General features: G+C 41.3%; 1 protein-coding gene across 1 annotated transcript in view; it reads right to left on the bottom strand.

The window, feature by feature from the left end:
- Positions 1-24606, bottom strand: part of LOC109992345 (cadherin-4) — a 211861-nt gene that overhangs the window by 43820 nt on the left and 143435 nt on the right. Inside the window, exon 5 of the mRNA XM_020644902.3 lies at positions 14489-14686. Coding sequence (XP_020500558.1) covers positions 14489-14686 — 198 coding nt within the window. The remainder of the gene's footprint in view (positions 1-14488; positions 14687-24606) is intronic.

Genomic DNA, 24606 nt, shown 5'->3' with positions numbered 1-24606 from the left:
TTAAATAATTGGAAGGCTGCCTGTGTGGAGCTCTGTTTAGGAAAAAGGGATATCTTGATATATTTGTGAAAAAGAGTGTTACAAAGTAAGCCTCAATATTGTACGTTCAGCATTTCTAAAGATTTATGTATAAATATTCTAGACCCATCAGTGTAATTAAATGTGATAGAAAGAAACTGAATTCTAATCAGATACTCAAAGTAAAAACTATAACTATACCAGCTTAAGCATGTCATGCACAACATAAGAAGAACCCCAAGTCAAACACACAAACACACCGTCTGTCATAAGTGTGCCAATTAGGTGTGCTGTAGTGTGCCACTGTTTCAGAGGATGACTCTGGTTCAGTAAGCAGAAGGACAGAAACAGTCACTTACAGACAGCAAAGTCACAGCAAATCCCCAAAGGGTTGATACCAGACCTTTCACAGCTCTTAAAACCAACAAACACATACATCAAATACTCGTACAGGCGGGGCTAAAACAATACGACGTCCTCGAGCCGTACAGGAGAGCCGAACGGGCAGGTATAGAAATGCAGGTATTATCTAACAGGTTAGGAACAAACTGGTTAGCTGTGGAGAGAGAGAGCCTCTACAAGAAAAAGTTTCATATCAAACACTCTGATAGACACACACACACACACACACACACACACACACACACACACACACACACAGACACACACACACACACACACACACACACACACACACACACACACACACACACACACACACACACACACACACACACACCCCATCTGTCAAAGGCAAACATTTTGTGTGTTTCACTGAGTCAGCAAAAGTTTTCCGGTGCCCTTTTAACAACACAGACTGTTTCTGGAGCTTTAATGTTCAGCATTGTGTGTTCCTAAGTAAACAGCTACATCATGTTTTCTGTTCTCCAGTATGTTCTTCTTCGAATCTTTTGTTGATGCTGTGATTCTGTTAAACTACACATATCATTGATATAAAGGCAAATTTTCTCACGATAGCGTCTTATAGCGAACTCTGTTGCTTCGTCTGCTACTTCCTCGTCCTTCTTTTTACGTCAAGTCTTCCCTCAGGCGACCCCCTGCTCCCCTTCCCGTCCAGCGGGTTTAGTCCCACACTGTGAGGTACGTATGTGAACAGCCAGATCAGGAGGTTGTCAGGAGAAGTCCTCCTGAAATTATCTGGAAACTTTCACGAGTGCATATGTGAAAATAGTTTTACTGACTTAAACATGAAACACAAACTGTGCAACATATTGAAGTAAAGGGGATTGCACGAATATGTGTAATTTCAGGTATGTTTATAGATTTAAGCACACTTTAAACCCCATATTTCTGTTACAATAATTAACATAAACGATTTCATGTGTTTTTTGTTTGGCCTAAGAGATTGCAAAGTTGGTAATTTGTTGAGTTTAAGACTTTTGAAAGTCTGAAGGATCTACAAAAATGCTGGATTGGTATGAGCTTTTGAACTCGTGATTTTAAAAAAAATGTTTTCCTTCAGGGTCACCATGAGGTTGCCATTTGTGGTTTTGACAAAAATGTCCTAAAAGACAGTGGTAGTGGAATAGTAGAACAAGAGAGTTGTCATTTTAACTGTACTGCATCACAGCTCATGTATAGAGGGGCTTATGTCATTTGCTGGTAGAAAAGCTCAGTGTTACCTGTCTGCAATAATTCTCTGACAGAATGCCATTTTCAGATTTTCAGAGGGGACAGAGAAGACAGAAGAGCTAAAGAGATGTGTCCAGATTCAGCCGGCTTTGTCGTCTCTGTAAGAGTTAGACAGAATGAAATGGAGAGATAGTGTCTCTATGCTCTTTTGTGTCTTACGAGTGATAGCTGGAAGTGACGCGGGTGAGATTATTAAAAGACCTTCCTCCACATTAGTGAAAATAACACAGAGTAATAGAAGTTAAGCAGTGAATGACTTTTCCAATTATTGCACTGAGAAAGGAGTCTGGTCTTTAATAGTGCTGGCTTATGGCAAATTAGAGGTGCTATTCTCCCAGGAGTTGACAATGGAATGACTCCCCCTCCTTGCTCATCTCTTCTAGACAAGGAGAATGAAAATAAGGCAGCCATTGTAGCAGCAGACAAAGAGCAGCCGCGCCCCTTTAGCTTTAGCTTAGCAGGGTTAGAGTGTTGGGGTTACGTCTAACTCTCTCTTTCTCACTCTCTCTGTCACTCTTTTTCATAAGGGGATTGATTAAATTGTGAAATCAGGGGTGGGATGGATGCATGAATGACTTCTCTTGTCACTCCCCGAGGCTTTGACAAGGACAATATCAAGGACCCCCTGTTCCTTCCCTTTCCCCCCTCATCCCTAACCAATCTGGGTAATTAGAGTAAAGAGTGTTAGAGACTTGTAGGCGCGAAAGAAGCAGAGAGAGAGGGTGACAGTGGCAGAAAATCTGCTGCTATTGCACTTTCACCAGTAATTTACCCCCCCCCCCCCCCCCCCCCCCCAACTCTAATACATGCATGCAGCCACTTTTCCCACTGTCCACCTTTCATACACCGCTCTCCCCCTCTCCCTGCCTTCTTTTGGTCTTCTCATTTTCTAAAGCCATCAGGCAGCAGTGAAGATGAGAAATGCAGACTAGAGGAAAAATGGAGGGAAAAAAGTGAGAGTGAGGGAGGAGGAAATGAAAGTGGCTGTGAATTGACTGCATCAGCACAACTCTGAAGCGAAGCATGAGCCCTTCTGGCATGAAACCTGGAAACAGGAGGTTCAGAGAAGTAGCCAGGACTTGTCTGGTTGGATATCTGTTTGGCAGGGTTGATCTTTGGGTGGCCTTTGGGTGGTCCGGTGCTGCAAGAATTATTCTTATCCCCACATAGTTTTCCGTCTAGCCAGAGAAACATCCAGTTACATAATTGGTCGGACACATTGGTGGACACAGCTGAACGGCTGTTTGTAAGAAAAAGAAACCTTTCCTCCCAGCATTCATGGACAAACACTTCCTGGGTATCATGAGGTAAACAGATGTCTGAGGATCCAGATGTGAATGAGAATGGCAAAGGAGAAAAAGGGTTTTCAGGTAGAGGCAGGAGCAGTCTGCACGTTTGATGTTGACTGGAAGCCTGACAAAATGGGCAGCTCCCTGCCAAGGCTGCCTCTGCCAAGCACAGAAAGAAACTGAAGAGGGGCTGGACCTTGCCATGCTGCTGCTGGCTGTTTTGAGAAGTTGCACGTTCACAACAAAAAGACACACCCGCTTGCTTGTTTGTATGCCCGAAACAAACACTCATACACAGATGCACAGCAGCCTCTAAGTGTGTGTCAGAATGTTTCCCAGGATGTTTCTGGCTCCCACTAACCAAGCGAGGGATTCTGCTTGGCAAACTCCTCCTCTGCAAGAGTCCAGCTGTCATCTTGACAAATGAACCTTGGAAGAGTGAGGAGGTTTGTGTGTATGTTTGTGCAGCCATGCATCTGTGAATTCATGCTTGTGTGTTTTTTTTTGTTGCTAGAGCATAAGCACGTGTATCATAAGGATAACACACAGATGGTTGATGTACATGTGCTGTTTGCTTTTTCAAAAGCAGCTGGCCTGTCAGTCCTTGATTGATAGATATCAGAAAATGAATCAGAGCCAGTGTAGGTCAGTTTCTGTGAACCCTTTGTCTATTCCCGGAAGTTTTCAGGAAAACATTAGTGAAAAATTAGCTGCACAGGAGCATGGCTTGATGCCGAGTGCTACGTGACACATAGCAACCAGTACAAATCACCTTATGTAAAAAAAAGAAAGTGTTTTGCACAGCCTCAGCTGAACCATAACATCACACCCTGTATGCTGCCCTTCCTGGCACTGTGTAAGAAGCAATACATCACCCTGGTTTTATGAACAATATGGGATGTGTACGCTTTTATAGAGCGTGAGGAGGAAAGGTTCTTTTCTTCTGAAAAATGAGCAGCAAATAAAAACAGGTTAAGCAGCATTGGGGAGTATTGAGCAGAAACGCTCATAAGCGAGAAGCAATGAGAAACCTGCAAAGTTAAAGGACTAGTTATAAAATACTGCCATTTTTTTTATCTGGTGCTAAAGTGGTTTATTTTAGGAGATGCTTCATCTTGAGATGCAGTGAAGCATTTCATTGCACAGTGAGGATTTTTACTACACACAAACTGTGCTGATGTCTCCTTGCTCGTATCACATCTTTATGTCTGTGTTTGCTCCCTTGTGTGTGTGTGTGTGTGTGTGTATGTCTGTATTTGTGATAGTGTGTTTAACCAGTCTACAAAAACACAATCACCCCTTAGCCGTATCCAGTGGCGATGCTAGAGTCTGCTGGGGCCCTAGGTAAAAATGAATTAAGGGCCCCTCCAACCACTATTATATCTAGCAGTGTCACGGCGCTCTTCCTCTTCCAGTGATTTTCATTGATGAACTTTGGTTTTCAGAAGAGTACTACATGATATTCTAAGTAGGCCAATGAGAGTGAGTGCTGTCAGATAGGGCCCCATTAGGGAGGCTTCCCACTGTCATTGCAAAATTAGCTAATTGTGAGATACTGCTGATTCTGCCTGTTTACAAGGAGCGCCTCTGGCCGTATCCATTGTACTTCAATGAAAACATTAAAAAAGAAGGTCTTTCACTGTGAATGACAATGTGAATAGGATCATTTTATTTTGGTGCAGGCGCTGATTTGGATTTTTGTCACTTCTCTCGTCAGTAAAGCATGCGCTAAAGAAGGGGAAATTGAAAAATACAAGCACATTAAGTGAGATTAGAATTTTAATCCTCCAAAAGCACTTCAATTCAATTCAATTTCATATCCAAGGACTTTTCCCCTTGCAATCAGTCTTTCCTTCATTTCATCTCTATGCTGGTGTTTTGTGTTGAATATGGTTTTATCCTTATGAGGTCTGCCTCTCAGGCAAACATGAAAACATAGCCGAGCAGGTGGGAGGAAAGTATAACCTAACAGCCACGTCTTTCTTCTTCTGTCTGTCTGTCTGCTTGATCTACTTGTCTGCCTGAATTATTTCCCCTGTATCTACTTTTACCTGCCTCTCAGAGTGTCTGACTGCCAACCTGTCTGTCACCCTGTCCTTTCAATTTTCCCGACCTTGTCTCGTATCACCGACAATCTCTGCCAACCTCAGCCCCCCACTTCATTGCTGGTCCCCACCTCCCCTAGTCCCCTTTCGCATATCTTTCTTCCAATTTCACTGCACATTATTTTTTCATGTCTTTAGAGGAATAGAGATTCTTGGCTCTCCTTCATTCAACTGATCCACAGGGTTGCTAAGGCCAACCTCCATGGGACCAGACAGAGGCTGTTTGTTAAGCTGTTATTTATCTCCTTCATAAAGTCCTCCTCATCTCCTATTAAAGAGCCCAGAACTGTTGCCCTTGACTCACACATAACTCTTGTGTCTTTTGGTGCTATGATTTACTGTTTAATTTAACACCAACTGAACCCAGGAGGGAGCGCGCCTGGTGCTGCCTGATGTCATATCAGAGAGGAATGTGTTTGGGGGGGATTTGTGAACATGTGTGTGTTTATCCCGGTGTGTGTATGAGTGAGTGGGTGGCTGTGACAGGTTTTTTGTGTTGTTGTTTATTTGGTTAGAGTAAAGCCGTAGTATTAGCAGCTCTGGGCCTGGGCATGGACAACAAGACCACCTTCTGGTTCTCTTGAAAAATACACATTAGCTGAGTGTGCCTGATGAACATGCTTACCGCTAATTTCAAAATAATGAGATATTAAGTGATGAAAATTACATTTCAGTCTCACCTCCCTGAACACAGGAGAGAACAAGGGCCAATTGATGTTGACAAATACATGAATGTAGTAACAATTAGTTTTTCTTGTCAATACCAAGAGATCGCAAGAGACTCCATTTCCTGGAGCTGATAAAATGTAATTACATTGATCTCGCTAATTTAATTAGAGAGGAAATGAAGTTCATAAGGTATTTGTTATATACCAAGACAAGACTACGGCTCAAAGACTAGAGGCTCTTGGGAAATAGAGGATAGTTGAAGAAGCATGCGGAATAGAGCTATCACAGAATCCATAAACGTATTCCTTTCCTTATTTCATGATTGCCCTTGACCACCTCTTCACCTAAGATATTAATGTGCCTCAGGTGCTCACTTTCTGTCTGAAATACCAACGTCTCACGCTATTCAGAATCTGATCAAATTGCTTTTATGGTCATATGTTTCATTAATGATATGAACTGTCTAAAACGACAGGGCTGAGCATGTTCCTCCATTACAAAGACTCCATTAGCAGTAGCAGTAACAATGTAAAGCACTCTCCAGTTCCTCTGCTGTTCTACTCATGCTGCTGTAACTCAGGGTGAGGTACCAGGCTTAACCCGACTGTCATATTTATTTTAAGATAAATGAATAGAAAATTTAATTATTTTATTTTTTAAAGTTGTGTGATCTTGAGCATGAATATAATACTTGTTTTGTGGTATATGGCTGCAAACAAGATGAAGAATCTTCAGCTCCTCTCCTCTAAAAGGGTTTTATTTAGCACAGTGGTGCTTCTTTGAGCCCAATCAAAAAATAAAGCTCATCATGTAGTTTCATGGCAACCAGCCAATAGTTGAAAAATATTTATGAACCTGTACAGTTCATGTTTGATACCAACTCTACCAACTGTGGCTCAGTTGGTGGAATCAGTCGTCTCTTAACCAAAAGGTCGGGAGGTTCAATCCTGTAACCACATGTCCGATGTGTCCTTGGGCAAAACACTTAACCCCAAGTGGCTTCTGTTGCTTCGTCAGCGGCGTATGAATGTGTATGAATTGTATTAATTACTTTTGATGGTCACTTTAGATAGTAGCAACCTTTGCCTCTGAATGTGTGTGAATGGGTAGGTTTGCCCTGCAGTGTAAAATAGTTTTGAGTAGTCAGAAGACTAGAAATGGCTATACAAGCTCAAGTCCATTTACCATTCCTATGTAACAGTGCTAACAAATGCTAAGAATCAAACAGCTCAGGCTGATGGAAATGTTCTCAGTTGTGATGGTATTCAGTAATTAATCATAGATGTAGATAACTTTATATTTTGTTTGATGGAACAAAAGGAAAGGTTAAGCTATAACTAACAGAAATAGAAATACTAGAGAGTGGTTTATGAATGTGGATAACTACACAGTCCTACAATCTTGACAGTCATGAAGATAGAGTGACTGAAAAAGAATAACTGAATACCAGTCTCTGTACGTAGGAAACTGATCTGCAACGTCTCCAAACAGGGTTTGCTTGAACTGGAATGAAAAACACTGCTGTGCTTGAGAGAAAAAAATACTTTCTAAATTCTTCAGGAGGTGAAAAGAAAGAAAAAAGCAGAGACTTTAAGCTATCCAGGATGTGTTAGTGAGCAAATCAAAGAGCAAATGAAATGCTGACCCAACTGTTTGCGCTCTGCCCCTCGAGTTGACAGAGGTCTCTCCTTACTTTCCTCCCTCTTCAATCTCCAAAGAAGGTCCACCCGCATCTGAAAGGAGTTTATTGTTTCTATTTTTTCCCCCTGACTTGATAGTTTGTGTAGTGTGTGTGTGTGTGTGTGTGTGTGTGTGTGTGCACTGTGTTGAAGTTATGTGCTTGCCAAGAAAAGGACCTTAGCGGTGCACAAAAACATCGAAAGAATACAAGACAAAACATAGCCTTGAACAAAATATGCTTAAATATATATACAGCAGTGCACATCCTGTACAGTTCATGTTTGATAGACTTAGTATAGCTGCACATTTCAGTGTTTTCACAGCCTGAATTTATTTTTGCCAGAGGATGGGTTTACTTTTATAAAGTGTTCCATATGGTCAGTAATGCAGTTTCCTGTAACCTAGCTCTGGATCGGATTGTCATCCTTAAATACTTGTATCCCTGTATTTCACCATACTGTGGTTTATCTGGTGGACTTGGTTTAAAAAAAAAAAAAAAAAAAGCCCCAAAGATGGAGTCCTGTTTTCTGGCTTAGCTTTTTCTTCTATTTGTTCAGGGATGAAGCAGAAAAGCGACCAAACAAAACCCTGAACAATGAACATAAAGGCAACAACACGGCCCATGCGCTTTCCTGATCCTTTGTTTGCTGCTTATGTATGACAAGTAATGTGTCTCCATGCCTGTGTATGCATACGTATGTTTGCTTGTGATTGAGTGAGTGTGCTTATGAGCATATGTCACAGCAGGAGGGAGTGGGAAAACGATGAAGCGGCAGGCTTGAGCAGTGCAGTGCTGCTGTCGGCCGGGTGGTGGGGTGGCAGATGCCAGAAGGCTTCATTAGACTCGAGGGAAGAGGCCGTGGACAGCAGTTCTGCGGGAAGTCTATCAGACCTAAACACAAACACAGACGTGCCTCTACTCCTGGTCTAGTCCTACATTCCATCGCTCATTCTTTTTTCTCTCTTGCTGTTTCTTTTGCTTGTTCTCAATCATATTCAAAATGTCTCTACCCAGCTACAATTCTCCAATGCAATCGGCTAAAGCTGCGACTCACTCACGTACAGTTTGTCCCTTTATCTTCCTCCTGTTCTCTCAGATTGTCCTCTCGTTTGTCTGTATTTCTGCTGTTTTGTGTTGTTGTTGCCGTGTCTGTCAGTGAAGCGGAGCAGTCATTAATCACTGGTAAACGTACGCAGAGGAGAATGCAGACACCTCAGGGGGGGGAGTTCTCTCATTCTGCTCGGAAAACGCTTTTCTCAACATGCTCCACGGAGAGAGACGCAGAAACTGGAGCACAGGTGCTGCAGTGAGTACAATGAACGCAACTAGATGCAGAGCAACACACGCATCAAATCAGAATCAAAGTCGGTGTTTTGTGCGCTGTTTAACACACAGGCCCCCCTGTATTAGAAACATTTTCTGAAGCTACAAGCAGGAACACATCAGTGATACGAATGACTTGTCAATAAAAGTACTGCATATCAAATCAACCTCGTTCTCTTCATATCAATCAATAAAGGGCTTTAGACAACCATTTATTAGGCTTATTGATCTTTCAGAATCCTTTTTTCTCCATCTAGGGTATTCTTGTCGATAAAATGGGCCGTGATTATTGAAGGATGGAGCCACACTTTATCGGAATATCTGGCTTCTTTGTCTGAAATTGCTGCCATTTTCACATCCCTTATTCCACATTTCAAAATCAATGTCCTCTCTTTTAAAATAAGGTCTTTTATGCAAACACAGAGGTTTAAAAGTGTTACACAACTGCTTTAAGATGAGGAAGGCTGAAAAGACGAGGACAGAAATTATATAATGGGTGAACAATTTGAAGAAAGAGATTTGGCTAATGTGAGAAATAGCTATTGTACCTACTTCACATGTCTACAACCACATCAGTCAGTTCCTTGTGAGAAACTGATTATCAACCAAAGTCACATTTTGTGCTAATTAGTCTTCAAGAAATAGTTTGACATTTTGGGAAATAAGTTTCTAGTTGAGAGCTGGAAGACAAGTTTGATGCACTCTAATATCTGTCCATAAATAAATGAAGGGGAAACATTTAGGTTCTGTAACTATGTAATGAAAAACACTAGTTGGACCTCATACTCCTTCCATCATTCTTCGACCAGTGTTTGTTAAGCAATGCTGTGACTTAAGGTCCTGTGTCCACAGACAGCTTCTTTTAGAGTTGGCAGTGCTCCTTTTCTATACAAAACCAATGTAGTGCTGCGTTTTCAGCACCCGGCGCCCTGAGTGTAAAAAACGCCCCCCCTCGGCGTCAGCTAATTTGTGTTGATGCACTCACAGCACTCTCCAGTTGAAAACAGTTCAACTTAGAGCAGCGCCGCGCTCGTCAATGTCACTTCTCCTTCACTGACCAATCAGAATCAAGACGGGGCGGGACATACAATATCAGGCTTTATCAACAACAATGGCAGGTAGAGACGACTCGTCTTTTTGAGGAAACAGTTTCCAGGTAGAGCTGCTGCTGGTGCCATGACACGACTCATACATTGTTTTCATGCTTTCTTGGTGATATTTCCTTATGTTACAGCAAATATAAAGCACACAGAGTTATCTGGAACATGCCTAACGGACATTACAGAGGGAGCAGATGTTAACTTTTGTAACCTAGCAACAATGACCGCTGCTGAGAAGCGCTCTGAAACAGAGGTCATGAGCGCTTCCAGCAAAAAAAGGGTTGTTTGTGGACACAAGCCCTAAATTGTGTTTTTAAGAACTTAACACTTAATTAAAGGATAAACCAGATATCTCAATCTTTTCAGTCAATTCTGAGTAATAGTGTTATTAAGGACACATTCATTGAATCACTTCTTTAATGTTTGTAAAGCTCACACATGCACAGTCTTTCGCCCATTAAATTCTTATTTCAATGTAGTCCTCGTCAGGACAGGCAACTTTGACGAGCCAAAACCACTTCTTTGTCTGTCTTTATTTTTTTCTTCTTCTTGCAGACTAGAGTCAGCAGTACAATGGAAAAAGGCATTTTACTGGACAAACATTTATTCATAGCTCGTACTGCTCACTGGCTAAACTGTTGTTTCATCAGGGTTTTGTTCATTTTTCTGCTGATGGCTGTTCTAATAGGGGGATAAGGGAGTTGGGTGGTGTTGGTGGGGGTGGTTACGTTGAGTCTTTATTTACCCGAGCAGCAGAAATCGATGCCTCTCTGCCGAAGGAGAAGTGTGTGGATCAATGGAAGGTTTCAAAAAGCCTCTGTGAAAAATCAATGTCCCTTACATGCTATTGATGGCTGCTTGGCTGTGGAAGAAAGAGAACCACAAAGAACACCTGTTTATTCTGAAAAAATGACTCCCCCCCCCCCAGTCTTTCTGGATCACTTCATCCCTTTGTTTTCTCAAGAACAGTCTTGTATTTACAATTTATAGTTAGTCTTCTAACACTTTGCACAACTTACATCTATCTGTAGTTAGCAGGAGTGGGTAGAATGAATTCTGTTAAATATACTTAATTGTACTTTTTTTTTTGATGAGTAGTCTTTAGAGATTATTTTTACTACTAATCTTTTATACTGATAACATTCTGTTCTCAGCTTTTATTTATTTACTCTTTTGTGCATTCATTGTATGTTCAGAGGCTGCTGGTCTGCAGGCAGTCTTCTTTCCTATAGCACAGCTCGGCTTCTTTAAAGCAGTTTGTCTAAATGTATGGCAGAATAATGGATATAGGTGCAGTGAATGATTCAGAAGAGAGCCAGGAGATTTCAACTTGATGATGCCCTGTATGATTACTGTTTCATCGAAAACTTAACAAGACAAAGAATCCAGACACTCACATTCTTCTTCTTCCAGTGTTGGAAATGTTTTAAGAATAAGCAGCTGATATTAGCAAAACAACGCAGACTGCAGCGAGCTCCAGGTCCAAACATCGTCCTGAAGTCGATACTCACAGAACTTACAGAGAGCAAAAAGTCGTCTGCTGTGTTTATGCTAATAAGTTGAACACTGTGCACATTATCATGAACCATCATAAATCATACTTCAAGACTATATATTGTTTTGCATTTAATGTAAGTGTGAGCCTTTACAACTGCATTAAAGAGTTCACCAGAATACACCGCACATGTGTAAATCTGGTATATTATCAAATCAGGAGAAAATATTTGATCATGTCTTTACCTACATCTGCTGACGTGTTTATGGTAAAAGGAAAAAATAGTGTTGTATTTTTATTTATCTTATTCAATTAGTTTGAATCAATCAGATATTATATGGTGTTGTTTTCCTGTTGACTTTACTTGTTTTTATGAAGAAACTGTGTTTTTACTCGAGTGCAGTTTTTTGGCCACAGTTCCAGTAGTAAGAAAGTAGTGATGTCCATCACCAGAAATGACAAAAATAAGAAGGGAAACTGGTGTTGCTTATGTTGGGCTATATTCAGTACAACTCTGTGACACTACAGGCTGATAGCGTCGTATATTAAGCCACAGAGTTACAAGACATGAACTCCACCTTGATGTACAGTGGAAGAGTCTGAAGTGTCGGAGCAATTATTTCAACGGTGCTATTAATAAGAAGCAGTCAATAACATCTCTGAGCTCTGACACTGTCTTGGCTTCAGAGAGCAAAAGGGAGTACAGTCCTGCCAAGAATTTACCTAAGCAGTCAACATTTCCCGGGAGCCATGTCAGGCTGCAGGCTCAGAGGCCAGTCACTAGGGCCTCTGTCCTGACACCTGCCTGATCGTGTGGCAGCCTGATCAAAGTGACAGTGCTGCAGACCTGTGGAGATGCAGGTGAGGGCTGCTGTCACCCAGCCTGTCCAACTGATGGCAACTTGGTCAGCGTGGGGAGAAAAGCGACGGGATGGTGGGGAAGGCCGCTGCCTGCATGTCACTCAGGGCTGCGCAGGATGACAGAACAGCCCATTAGGAAAGGGACTGACTTCACAGGCCATTAAGGGAAGCATCACACAGCCACACCACACAGAGCACTGAGTAATGGCACAGTTGGAGGGAGACGGGAGAGGAGATGAGAGAAATAAATACTGCAAGCTCTGTTTTGCAACCTGTTCAATGGAAGTCTTGATTGTAATTAGTTGTGATTAACATATCAAATGTCAAAGCAGGAAAAACACAATGTTCTGACTTCTTTTCCACCATAAAGTCTTGGAGTTTTTGTTTCATTCGAGTGAGAGTAGAAAAACAAGTTTACACACATGCACAGACTCCTGAATTCTCAACAGAGTACACAAGTGGTTACACAAGTGGACTAAACATATTAACAATAAGTGTTGCAAAATGATCCCCATGCCATCTAGCCTCCAGAGCTGTTGCCTTGTTAAAATCTCTAGTTCTCAGTATGGCCCGGTCTGCCCTGCAGTCATCATTAAAGAGAAAGACGGGAGCCGGAGAGCTCAACAGAGGCATCAACACGCATCACTTCTCCCCTGCTCTGAAAGCTCAGCTCTCAGCAATCCACCAGCCCCTGACGGACTTATTTACTGCACAAAGTGGATTGTGTTGGGCTACACACCACACTACCAAATGTTCCTTTGATATCCCCTCTCTTTCTCACCGCCCCGTCACCTCTGTCTCTCTATCTGGTTCGGAACGGCTCATGGATTCAGCAGAACTGTCTGGCCAGTTTGTGGTTGGTGTAGCAGTACTGAAGGGCTCAGCGGACTCAGATAGGAAAGCCACACAAATGTCAGACTGATGGGACACACTCCAACTGTAGAAGCACATCAGCTCCAAAACAAAGACTTACAACAAACGCTCTTTGACTTGATGTTTTTGTTTCGCTACAAATGAAAAAAAGTTTCCTTAAAGCAGCACCCCGGGATTTTCCCTGGAGATTGGATGAATCCTTGTAAAAAGAAAACAGAAAAAAAGAGAAGCGAACAGTAACAGAAAAAGGGGGAAAATGCTTCTTTGCACAATTTAAAACCCCAAAGAGATCAAATGTGAGAGTTTTGTAAACAGAAAGGCAAGAAAAAGATGGTTAGATATTCCAGATAACGAGACAAGGAAAGTAGGAGCTGGGAGAGTAGGAGCTGGGAGTGTAGCAGCGGTCTTTTAGAATAATGTTTTTTTGATGAATTACAGCACACACGACAAGCTTGGAGTCCAGAGTTTGCTTTGAAAGAGTCAAAGTGAGCAGTCTGCTGTGACAGAATCTCTGAATTTCAAAATGCTGCAGCTTGAGCATTTGCACAACACCGCATTTACACAAAACTTTATTTATTCATGTGTTTTTTTCTCTCTCCGACAGGCATGCACAGGCCCGACCTCAAACCCTGCCATGCTGTGTTTATATTTTGTACTTATTAAAACTAGCAGTTTTGCAGAAATCAAATTTGATGGGAGTCAGCTGTTATTGCCACATTCCAATCTTGAATGCTTAATAAGAGGAGGTTTTCTGAATTATAATTTGGCACTTACAACTGAGGCGTAACTGCTAAGCCATTTAGTAAGTTATTTTTTAAGAGTATTATCTCAGATATATTAAGATTTAACCATCAGGTCCTTACTGGGGCACGGGGGATGAACCTCCGTTCTCCTTACTCTGGCTTTCTTTAGCAGCTTTTCATACTTTATCCTCACATCCCACCGGAGGGCCAGAGTAACAGACTCAGTAAAGATTGTGTGACAAATTGTATTGTTATAAAGGAGCTATAGAAATAGTATTGAACTTCAGGCAACCTTTCTGAAGTAGACTGATAAAGGAAAGAAAGGATGCATGAAGGAGCTGAAATAATCATTCGTTTCACTGAGAGCCCAATGGACCTCACACTGTGGGAGAGTTCAGCTGCTTAGTTGTTTTGGAGCGTGCTCTTTGTCCGAAGGGAACACTTCTCAGGGCTGTTTAAATACCTAAAGATTTTGTGGCTGTAATTACATCAGGGAAACACAACATAATCATCTTTGAGGATGTGGAGAACAAACCAAATATGCTAATGCTTTTCTTTCCTCTATCCGCGTCCATCACAAACCCACAATCAGCATTAGCTGTGAAGTGCACTCAAGAAATCCCTGCTGCTAGTTAAAAAAAAAAGTCAGAAATTGAGGACCATAAATGTGTCACTTACGCTGACGAGCATCTGAGGGAATGGTCCTCGTGAGTTTTCTGCCACGTTGATTGGTGGGATCACCCAGTCTCTCTTCTGTCTCCGTAGACCTTTGGAGTCATTCACAGGGGACCCTGAGAACATGATGACAGGAGGGGGTTCTTGGAACGCGTCCTTCCTCTCTTTTCTCTCGGCGATTTTGCCCTCCTCGTTTGTGACCTTTAAGACAACACAAGGATTTATTTAGCAGGCTGTTGAAGATAACAAACACTGAAGTCTTTTTCTATTCAAAACTGAAGTTCTAAGCACAACAGTGATTACATTTTAGTGTTATCTATCAGGTCAGACTATGTCAAAAGTTCAAGAATATCAAGGAGCATTTCAAGAAATATGGGGGTTGTGTTGGAGAACTAAGGCTTTTTGACAGGTAGCTATGATGGCTTATCTGTTCCTTATTGCATAGATTTTATCTTCAAATAGAGATAAGTGTTGGCAAGTTTGGATTACTGAAAGTATCAACATTGGATGATCAAACTTTCTACGTTTGTTTTACTTTATTGGTATAGTTGGAGAAAAGGTGCAAACTTCAGAAACCAATGTAGAAAAACATCAACCATCACAAGGTCAGGTGGCAGAAAATATTCAGGTAGCAAAGTCACATCACTATCTAAGAGTAACTTTGGTGAAGAGAGCCTGTTAGGCAATTTATATCACGAGCACTTTCCTCTTTCCTTGTTGTGCTGCATGGGCAAGACACACGCAAACACGCACACGCACAAAAATCGATGTATCAATTGTTTCTGATACTAAAATTGTTTCTGTCATCACTATAGCTGAAGAGAATGTATGGTGTTGCTATGGAAACAAAGTGCTATGGATTGACACTCGCACACTTATTCACTCTTTTATTTGATCACTTATCCACAGATTCAATAACCTGCTTCCTAACACCCTGGTTCACTACGTTGTTTTTTCTTCAGCTACTTTGGGATGATCAATTACACACATGCTTGCTTTACCACTCTTAAATGACTCTGTGGACTACTTCACAATATCGACACCGTATGTTATCCAAGCAGCATGAAGCAGGAAAATACAACAGGTGAACAAATTGAAGGGTTTTTTCTAAGTTATGTCTCCTTCAGAAAAAAAACACACTTGAATCAGCAAAGCATGAAGTTTTGCCTCGAGTCTGGTTTGACCTTGGAAATTTCAAAACAATAATGTGTTGTTTTTTTGTTGTTGGGTGATTTCGTTCCATCCCTCTGATTTGGTTGTCTTTATCCAAAGACTCCCAAAGAAGCTCAAAAAATAAATCATAAATCCCCGCAAAATCAGTAAAAAAATATTCAGGCAAAAGTCAAATTAAAATTAAAGATTAAAATTACTGTATTGTATGTGCGAATGGGGGTTTATCATAAAGTTATTAATTTAGACAATAAGAAAACATAAAAAATGATCTACATTGAAGGAAAAGGAAAGCATAATTACAAGCTCTGAATGAAAGATTCCTGTCTTTTCTCTACTTTGCCTGCTTACTTTCATGTGGTAGACTAGTAATTACTAAACGCCAATTTGAAGTTTATATATAGAAAGGATAGCTTAAGATGGGAGGAGAGAATGAGGGGGATGACATATTGCCTCGAGAGTGTTGGGATACAACACTTCATCAACTTTCCTACTCACACCAAAGGCCACATTCTTGATCTCATCGGCTGCTTTGTTGTGACCCCTCTTCCCTGTGTTGTGTCCAAAGCATCCTGGATGATCTTGCTCCCTTAAAAGACTCGGACTGTTTCCTTTTCCCACTCGGCCCCCTGGTTCCACCCTGAATAACGACTCCTGAAAGCCAAAGGTCGTTGCCCGGAACACTTACTTTCAAAGATTGGCCTCACTGTTCATAAAAATATGCAATATGCATCACACTCGGTTTTACAAAGATGCTCTCTCCACTACCAAATCTGCATATTTTGCTAACCTCATCAGGTCGGGTGAAGGGAACACAAAGACTCTGCGTTCCACTGTAAACACCATCTTGCGACCACCTGATATTCTAGCACCTCACTCCGCTGCCCACTGTAACACCCTCATGACCTTTTTTTCAATGCGAAAATCGAAAATATTCATCAGCAATTGACCTCCGTAAAACATGCAGCAGCCAGTGCACAATACCCAGCCCCATATCATCACTTCTTCTATCCTCTGTTCAGTTTTCAACTCCCAACTGTTGCTGATATTTCTGGTATCATTCAAAAATCGAAAATCTCCTACCTGTCAACTAGATCTCCTATACCTACCCACCTGGTCAAAGCCTGTCTACCCTCTCTGTCCTCTTTAATAACTGACATCCTCCAGTCCTCTCTCACTTCTAGTCTTGTTCCGTCATCCTTCAAAACAGCTGCAATAACTCCAAAAACAATAACTCATCTACCTATTACCTCTCCAAGCCCGACTCCGCCCTCCCACCTTCATCCCTCTCCGGTAGTCTCCTTTAAGTTAAATCCTGGTTCTCTCTCTAAAACTCAATAGGAACAAAACAGAAGTTCTCCTTGTTTGATCCAAATCCACTCCTTCCCCACCCACCCTCCCCGAGTAAAGAGCCTTGGTGTCATCTTCGCTGTAAAGAGATGTACAAAGTACAAGCAGAGATCTGAAGTCTCAGTGAATGCTTTGCATCCGAGTGTATATGTGTATACGTGCATACATGTGACAGAGACCATAAACCACAGACTTTGTCATTTACAACGCGTATAAAAAGTCTATTAACGCAGAGCATGTCTGAGGTCGGATTTACAGCCACTCTCAGCAGACAGTGACAGCTGAGTCACAGACACAAGCTTCAATCATACAATATTCTCCCATCATGCACTCCCCTCGCACGCTCCCTGCAGGCAGAGAGAAATGACCACCACAAACCTGTCTTTTTTTGAAAGATGCTTAAATAAGGAGCTTGAAAGACGCCCATTTTCCATCTCCTCCTGAACATTAACTCACACAGGGGTCAGAGGAGCTACATCAACAGCTGAAGCTATCAGGCATATCACCTGTTTGAATTAATGTGAAAATGCTGCAAAACACATGGAGGAGAACTAAAGAGATGCTTCTGCTTTACAGATGCTACTTTATTACAGATGCTTCTCGAGTGGTTAGAAATGAATAAAGTAATTGAAAACGAGCTAAGATAGTCTCAATAATCTAGCTTGGGGCTACTTAAAGCAGCAGAGGGAAGATCATAACATATGTTGCTTCTTAGGTGCAAGTACATTATAGATATCGATGCCTTTATATCAAGGTTACATAGGGTCCAACGTTTCAAGGCTTAAATACAGCATGCTTCGTGTCCTAGAGGCTACATAAATGTGCTGTGTTGAAGTGATCTTAAAGGTCCCATATTATGCTTTTTCTGGTTTTATATGCTCTTCAGTGTGTTTTCCAAGTGTCCTGTGCATGTTTAGGCACATCTATGTGCAAAAATTCAAAGTCCGCGGAAACGCGGCTTCTCCTACGTCCTCCTGTTAGCTGTAGCATTAGCCGCATGTAACGCTCGGTTCTAGCCCCTCTCGATAAAAATGTGTCAGTCCGACGTCATTGTCAGTGTGAGATCACTGATCTAAGCCCGTTGGCTCGTTGTGGCAAGCCCTGCAGCTCATGTTGCAATTTCCGAGACACGTGCTGAGCAACTGACCAATAACGACAGAGCGGATCGGCAGACCAATCACAGCGGACTTGGCCCACGTGGGGTCTAACAGTGTGGACACAACAGAGCGTAGCTGGCGGACTCAGAGCGTAGAGGGAGCAAGGAGGAGCAGTACATGAAAACAGACACTTTTTTTCGGACTTTAGCTATTGTGAACGTACAAAAGTAGGTACATAGATTAAATATATGAGCCCCAAAAAGGGCAGAATATGGGCTCTTTAAGGTTTTAATAAACAGACAATCTGAAGGGTTGTTCTACAGTGTTTACCAACATGTTCTGGGGTTACAGGCCGGTAAAAACATGTCAAGACTCAGTCACAAACATCATTGCGGCAGCTATGGATCAGTTGCACTTGCTGTCTCAATCACTTCCCCTTCAGCTACCCCCTCCCTCCCTTGCCCTTCTCTTGCAGTATTATTGTTTTTCTCTCTGTCTCTCCTCCCAGTCAGTGGGTCTGACAGCTTGTCTCAATAACAGTGATTCCTCGAGCACTGGGCTGTGTTAGGCTGATGGTGAAGCAGCAGGTAAAACAGCAGCACAGGGTTTCAGCTACCAAACACTCCTCATCACCAGGCCACAACAATCCATGTCTTTGTTGTGAATGCCCCAAGGACACGGGGGGAGAGAATTAACCTTTATTTACATAGAGTGGTCTGATGATTACAGTTCTCTCTCTTGGGACAATAACAACAAAAGCAAAAGTCAAGCAGTTTAACATTAAATTGTACGAAAAAGCATAATAAGTTTGATGTTTAAAATCAGACATCCCACACTGGATAATTTATGAACAAAAGGAAATTAGCCAAAGCAACCTTTTCACATTAAATGCTTTGTTAAGTAATTTCAGGATTAGGGAAAGTCAATGTCAGATGTTTAATCTGCTCAGGAAACAATACAGGTTCAATTCTTGCTGTATTTAGTCCATATTTTTGCTGCTTTTATTCACCATTCATCTCTTTTAATATTTAGTTTGGAACCAGCAGGAAAAAAAAGTGCACTCAAACATAGAATAGATCCAAAGTCATGGGTGAGTGTGTAAATAAATTACATGCAGTCAATTCATGGATGGCAATACAGAAAGAGGGAAAACAAAATAACCCAACAAAACATGTCTGTAATCTAATATTCTTATTTTCATCTTTACCAGACAGATCATAGCAGACATATCTACAATGCATTCATTTATTTTACCCAAGAATACTGACTGTTATTGCTAATGTTTGTTTGATGAGCAACAGTTGTGGCTCAATTTCTTGTCGGCCAAGGTATCATGTAGACAATGTATGCAGTAATGTTTTATCAATTAGTGCCATTATTTTTTATTCATTCATTCATTTTAATAAGTTTGTCTTCGAAGGGAAAAAAAAAAATCTTTTGGCAGTTTTTATCAAATGTTGGATAAAGGCAGCTCTTAGACTTGATACTAAAGTAGCTCTGATATCACTGTTCATCCTTATATGACTGTGTTGCACAAAGAGGATGGAAGGGGGCGAGAGACAGGGTTCGGGGGGGAAAAGGAAAACAATTGGAAACCACTCACCAGAGATGAGAGAGAAAAATGTTCAGTTCTATTAAGGCAATGTACATGTCCGTGTGTGTGTAGGTGTGTGTGTGTGTGTGTGTGTGTGTGTGTGTGTGTGTGTGTGAGTGTGTGTGTAGGTAGGTGGGAGGGTGTTCATATCAGAGAAGAAGAAAAATCTGGTCTTGTACTTGAGAAAGCATAGGAGAAAGAGGTTCAATCATCATACATTTACATAAAAAGAGGCCTCTGTTTTTAACACCTCTTCCAATGTTTCACTGTATTTTGCTGCTATGCAATATGTAGCCTTACAGTTGCTCACCAGCAGTTGACATCTGAGTATAAAAATAAAATTCAGAACAGAAGCAGGCTGCAGCGTTGGAAGATAGGAATGGCTTCTGGCGCACATTGAAAGTTGAGGGTCCTGTACGATGCAGTCTATAAAAAGTGTTTTCTCTTTGTCTCCCTTTGTTTGTTCTCGCCTGGTCAAGATCCCTCAGAGAGTTGGGATTGTATCTGCCAATGGAAACAATGCTTTCAGGGCTGACTTCATTAGATGGACGCCCAGGAGAAAAGCTTTTAAGGCTGCTTAAAAGGAAATGTGTCAAACTACCTGGCATCTGGTGTTTTACGTGTTCGTGTGGGCGGGGACGAGGGAAAGCTTGTCATGTTCAGTTTCATCAACCAAGGACTACACATCAGATAGCATGCACAGTGCAATCCAGGGCACTTTCAGAAGAAATTCAGGGAGCCAGGTAGAAGAATAAAGTAGGAGAAGAGAAAAAAGTTCAATAAGAGACAGAATTTGCAGCTCCACCTGGACATGAGGAGTAAGATAATGTTTCTAATGCCTGCAAAACATGGACGATCCAGTGGTTTCCAATTTGAAGTGTTATACTTTAAAGTCCAACTTCAGCCATTTTCTACTGTTTTTCCAAGCTGTGATATAGTCACGAATCATCCATTAAATTAACCTTAACAATAATGCTCATCAGCAGTTCATCCACCTTAATAACTGAGCTAACTAGCTAACATCAACAGACAAAAACTAAACAATCTCTTCATTGGGGGACTTTAACAAATTAGCATAGATACAAGTGTGTGTCACTATAAACAATATAAAGTTGTGTTTTTGTAGAGTTGACATCCAGGCCTGGAAGTTGATTCATTTTGACCAAGGCCCTTTGAGACATCAGATTGTTGCAGGTTTGGGGAATAACGAGAAACTTTTAGCTTTTACTGTAGTTGCTATGATTCCATTGTACCAACCATGTAAAAAAAACAAAAATGTAATAAGTAAGATACCATAAATAACTAAAATAAATGTTCAAGTATTCGAGTATTTGATGAATGTCCTGGTTATCAATATTGTCTGGAAAGTAGTTGCTGCGACTTGAGGGCGGTGGAAACATTCTGTTATGTGAAAGGATACATTAAAACCTTTTACGTGATATGGCCAATCTGCCAGTGGTGATCGATTTTTCATGTCTAGCATGTCTAGTTAAATTGTGTCTGCTCAATGTAATTGATTTACGTATTACCTAGTCCTCTGTCTTGCTGCTGCAACACCTGAATTTCCCCTCTGGGGAGTATTATCTTATCTTATCTTATCTTTGAGAGATTTACATTTTTGCAAAAAACTACTTCCTGTCTCTGAGTGATGCTGATAAGAGTGTGGAAACAGAGCCAGAACAGTCAAGTCTAATGTAGGTATGAGCTGAGTGGAACCTAGGCAATCATTTGTAGAGAGTTTGTCACCATGGGAAAGCCTTTCACATACAGTACACATAGTGATTTGTTCCAATGTTGTCAAGCAATTAAGAAACTTTAAATATGTTAAAGAGTAAAATTGTAAGACAAGACATTTCTGTTTGTAATTTTAGTTGGGGGTAAGCAGCAGGTCCTCTTTGGACCACTAGGGGAGTAATAACCCCTCAAGAGAGAAGAAGGGAGAATCATAAACTCTTTAATAATAATAATCTCAAAGCCTAAAATGCACCAGAACTCTACCCCCTTCTCACACGGGGTTTCTGGCTTGTTTTAGAGATAGACTAACTGTCCAAACACACATGTTGCTAAACCCAATGTTAATTGTTGTGTGTGACAAGTTCACTGAAACATGAACATGATCCTTTCCCCTCAGTCCATATTCAGGAGACCAACCTCTGCCAAGTACAACATGCCTGTGTGCACAAACAGGGTTTGTCAGCAGAGTGGGATGAGACAGATGTGAGCCAGGTCTGGACAAATGTATTCTTTTTCTTCACAAGGGGAAGGCTTAGTGGAGTTGACTGCAGGGGATGGTTGTCCCACATGCCACCAGACTGGTTGGGGAGGGCAGAGGTGGAGAGAAACATGTTTTGGATGGAATAAAGGGGATAAGGAGAAGGGTTTTCAGAAGCAGATGTGACCCCCCTCTCCTCCGCCCTGCCTAAATAAGTCATGCTCCAGATCCTTTTATCTACACATGCTAACAGGTACTAGTGAGTTCCCAGAGGAGACAAGTCGAGAGAAATAGGTGAAGAAAAAAAAAGAGAAAGAGACAAAGAGAAAGAGCTGTGCCCATCACTGTTACAAAAGGCTTAAATGAGCTTTTCTCTAGCCATGGTGTAATTCTGATCAAACCCCGAAGCTCTGATTCCCTTTTTCTTATTCAGACTAACACGGAAAAGGAGATAGTACAGGAAGGTGATGAAATTGATTAAAAAACAGGTTAAGCGGAGATGTCTGTGCAGATATTGAAACTATTATAAAAGATGGAGGGTGAGGAGAAGAAGCAAACTCAAGTCAGATATCAGAATTCTTAACCACAGCTTCACAGATTCCAGAGATTTGCAGAGTTTTATTTCCCTTGATCCAGCACAGTGAGCAGCATATGCTTTTTGACATGCAATCGTGCCCTTAGCAAAGATTAAAAAAAACCTGTAAGCTCCAAACACAAGACACTTAATGCCCTAAACAAAGACAGCAATGAAAATGCTAGCAAAATTCGCATAATTCATATTTGATCCAACTTAATCTCCCACTAACAAAATAACATTCTCGCACACGTACTGGATACACACACGCTTATGCACACTAACGCTATGAGAACAGGAGTGTGAAATGGATGCGGCCCCCCCACCACTGGTGCCACAAGCCCTAGCCAGCTGGCGGTGGTCCCGGCTCTTCCCCTCCACGCCAATGCCTCCCCAAAACCCTACACACTTTGATATCAGCCAGCCCCTGGCTACCCAGACATCTGGAAGTTATTATTCAACAGAGCACGCCACAAAAGCACCATTTCCATAAAGAAACATAGCATTTGTTTCAGCGCACTGCTTCCTGCTTTGCTGCATACATGTTTGTTACAACATGCAGTGCATTTCTGAACCATGTCCCCGTCTAACCCTTTTTATTGCTTGTCTTCAGTTTCGTGGCTCCTCAGGATCTTTTAATCACTCGCAACTTCTGAAAACTTAAGAAGGATAGCCAGTCATCATTTTCAAATACTGCTTTTTAATACTGAGTCTCAAACAAAGCTAACCAATGAATCATTCGAGGCAGTGTGAGCTACAGAAGTGTAAGAGTGAAGGCCAACCTATTCAGAGCCAGAACAACATACTCATGCTAACACCCACTCCCACTAATAGATCCTTTGTTGGCCTGTGTCCCAGTCCGCCTCTCTGTTTGTCTCTATGATTCTATGACTGACTTTGTGCCATCTCTTTTGCTTTCTGGCCATGTAAAGAAAACCCAGCTGAAAGCGATTTCTTTTTTGGTTTTGAATGAGTTCAAGTGCCACTTATCAGGGGTGATAATCAAATGTTTTATTTAATTTAATCTTTTGCTGCCATAAACATTGAGAGTTATCAGGTTTTTTTTTTTTGTTTACAGGTGATGAGAAACTCGAGACAGTACAGTTCAAAACAGTTCAGAAATGGCCTTTGAGAAAGATCCACAATGTCTATAATGTTTTCAAGACCTCTTGCACATATCTGACATTTGAGTGTTAGTGTGACTGTCTGGCTTGGCACTGCATAAAAGGGACCTCCTATGAAGAGGTTTAGCTGCCTTTTCGACTTGTGTAGCTGGGCTGCAAAAAGGTATACTTTGGCTACTTGTGGGCAGCAAAAACAAGCTGTAAAAAGACTGAAATGTTAAGTCCTTTTTAATTTAATATGGCTCATGTTACAAAAACCATTGCCTGTTGACACATACTAGCAAGTTGAAGTTTTGATCACGGTAACCAGATACTATTTATAAAAGTCCAAAATGATCTTCAAGCTCTGCTTTGTACTCCACTTGTGCCTGAAGTAGATCTCTCTCTTTATCTGCTGAATGTTCAACTTTCACCAGCTAGTTGCTAACATTGTCTTTTTGCTGGGGCTGGGGAGATAGTAAGTACATATTAGCATTTTTTAGCTATTTCCTTCATAATAGCTGCTGACGACAGCTGCCAAAAACAGTCAAAACAAGAATGCATTACAAGAGAATTGAGATTGAACAACTAAATAGTGAGCTGGAAAACAAAACCACTAACATATGAAGCTTTACCGTTAGGCTGAGGGGTTCTGCAGTTGGGTGATAAACCTGTTTGGGTTTATCACTTAAAGAAGCTTCTACATTACAATCAGTCAACTAAAACTACATTAAGTCTACCTCTATCTTTTGTCCTATTTACTAATTTAGTTCCAAAGACAGCTTTATGAAGATTATCAGGAAGAGCTGATTCTTGTCCATCATTATGTTTTCTAAGTAATGCATCTGTCTCAGCTAGGTGCAGTATGATTTCATCAGAGGCTTCCTGTACGAGATGTCTGAGATTGAACTAAATAGGCCTTTCATCATATGTGTCGATGTAACCTAGTCTGATTAACACTCATGCAGATATTGAGTCACAGATCTGACCTTGTGAGTTCTAAAATCTTAGGGACAGCTGA

This window comes from Labrus bergylta, chromosome 12, assembly GCF_963930695.1.
Source record: "Labrus bergylta chromosome 12, fLabBer1.1, whole genome shotgun sequence".
Taxonomy (NCBI): domain Eukaryota; kingdom Metazoa; phylum Chordata; class Actinopteri; order Labriformes; family Labridae; genus Labrus; species Labrus bergylta.
Note: the sequence above shows the minus strand (reverse complement) of the source record. Positions and strands in the feature narration are given on the sequence as shown.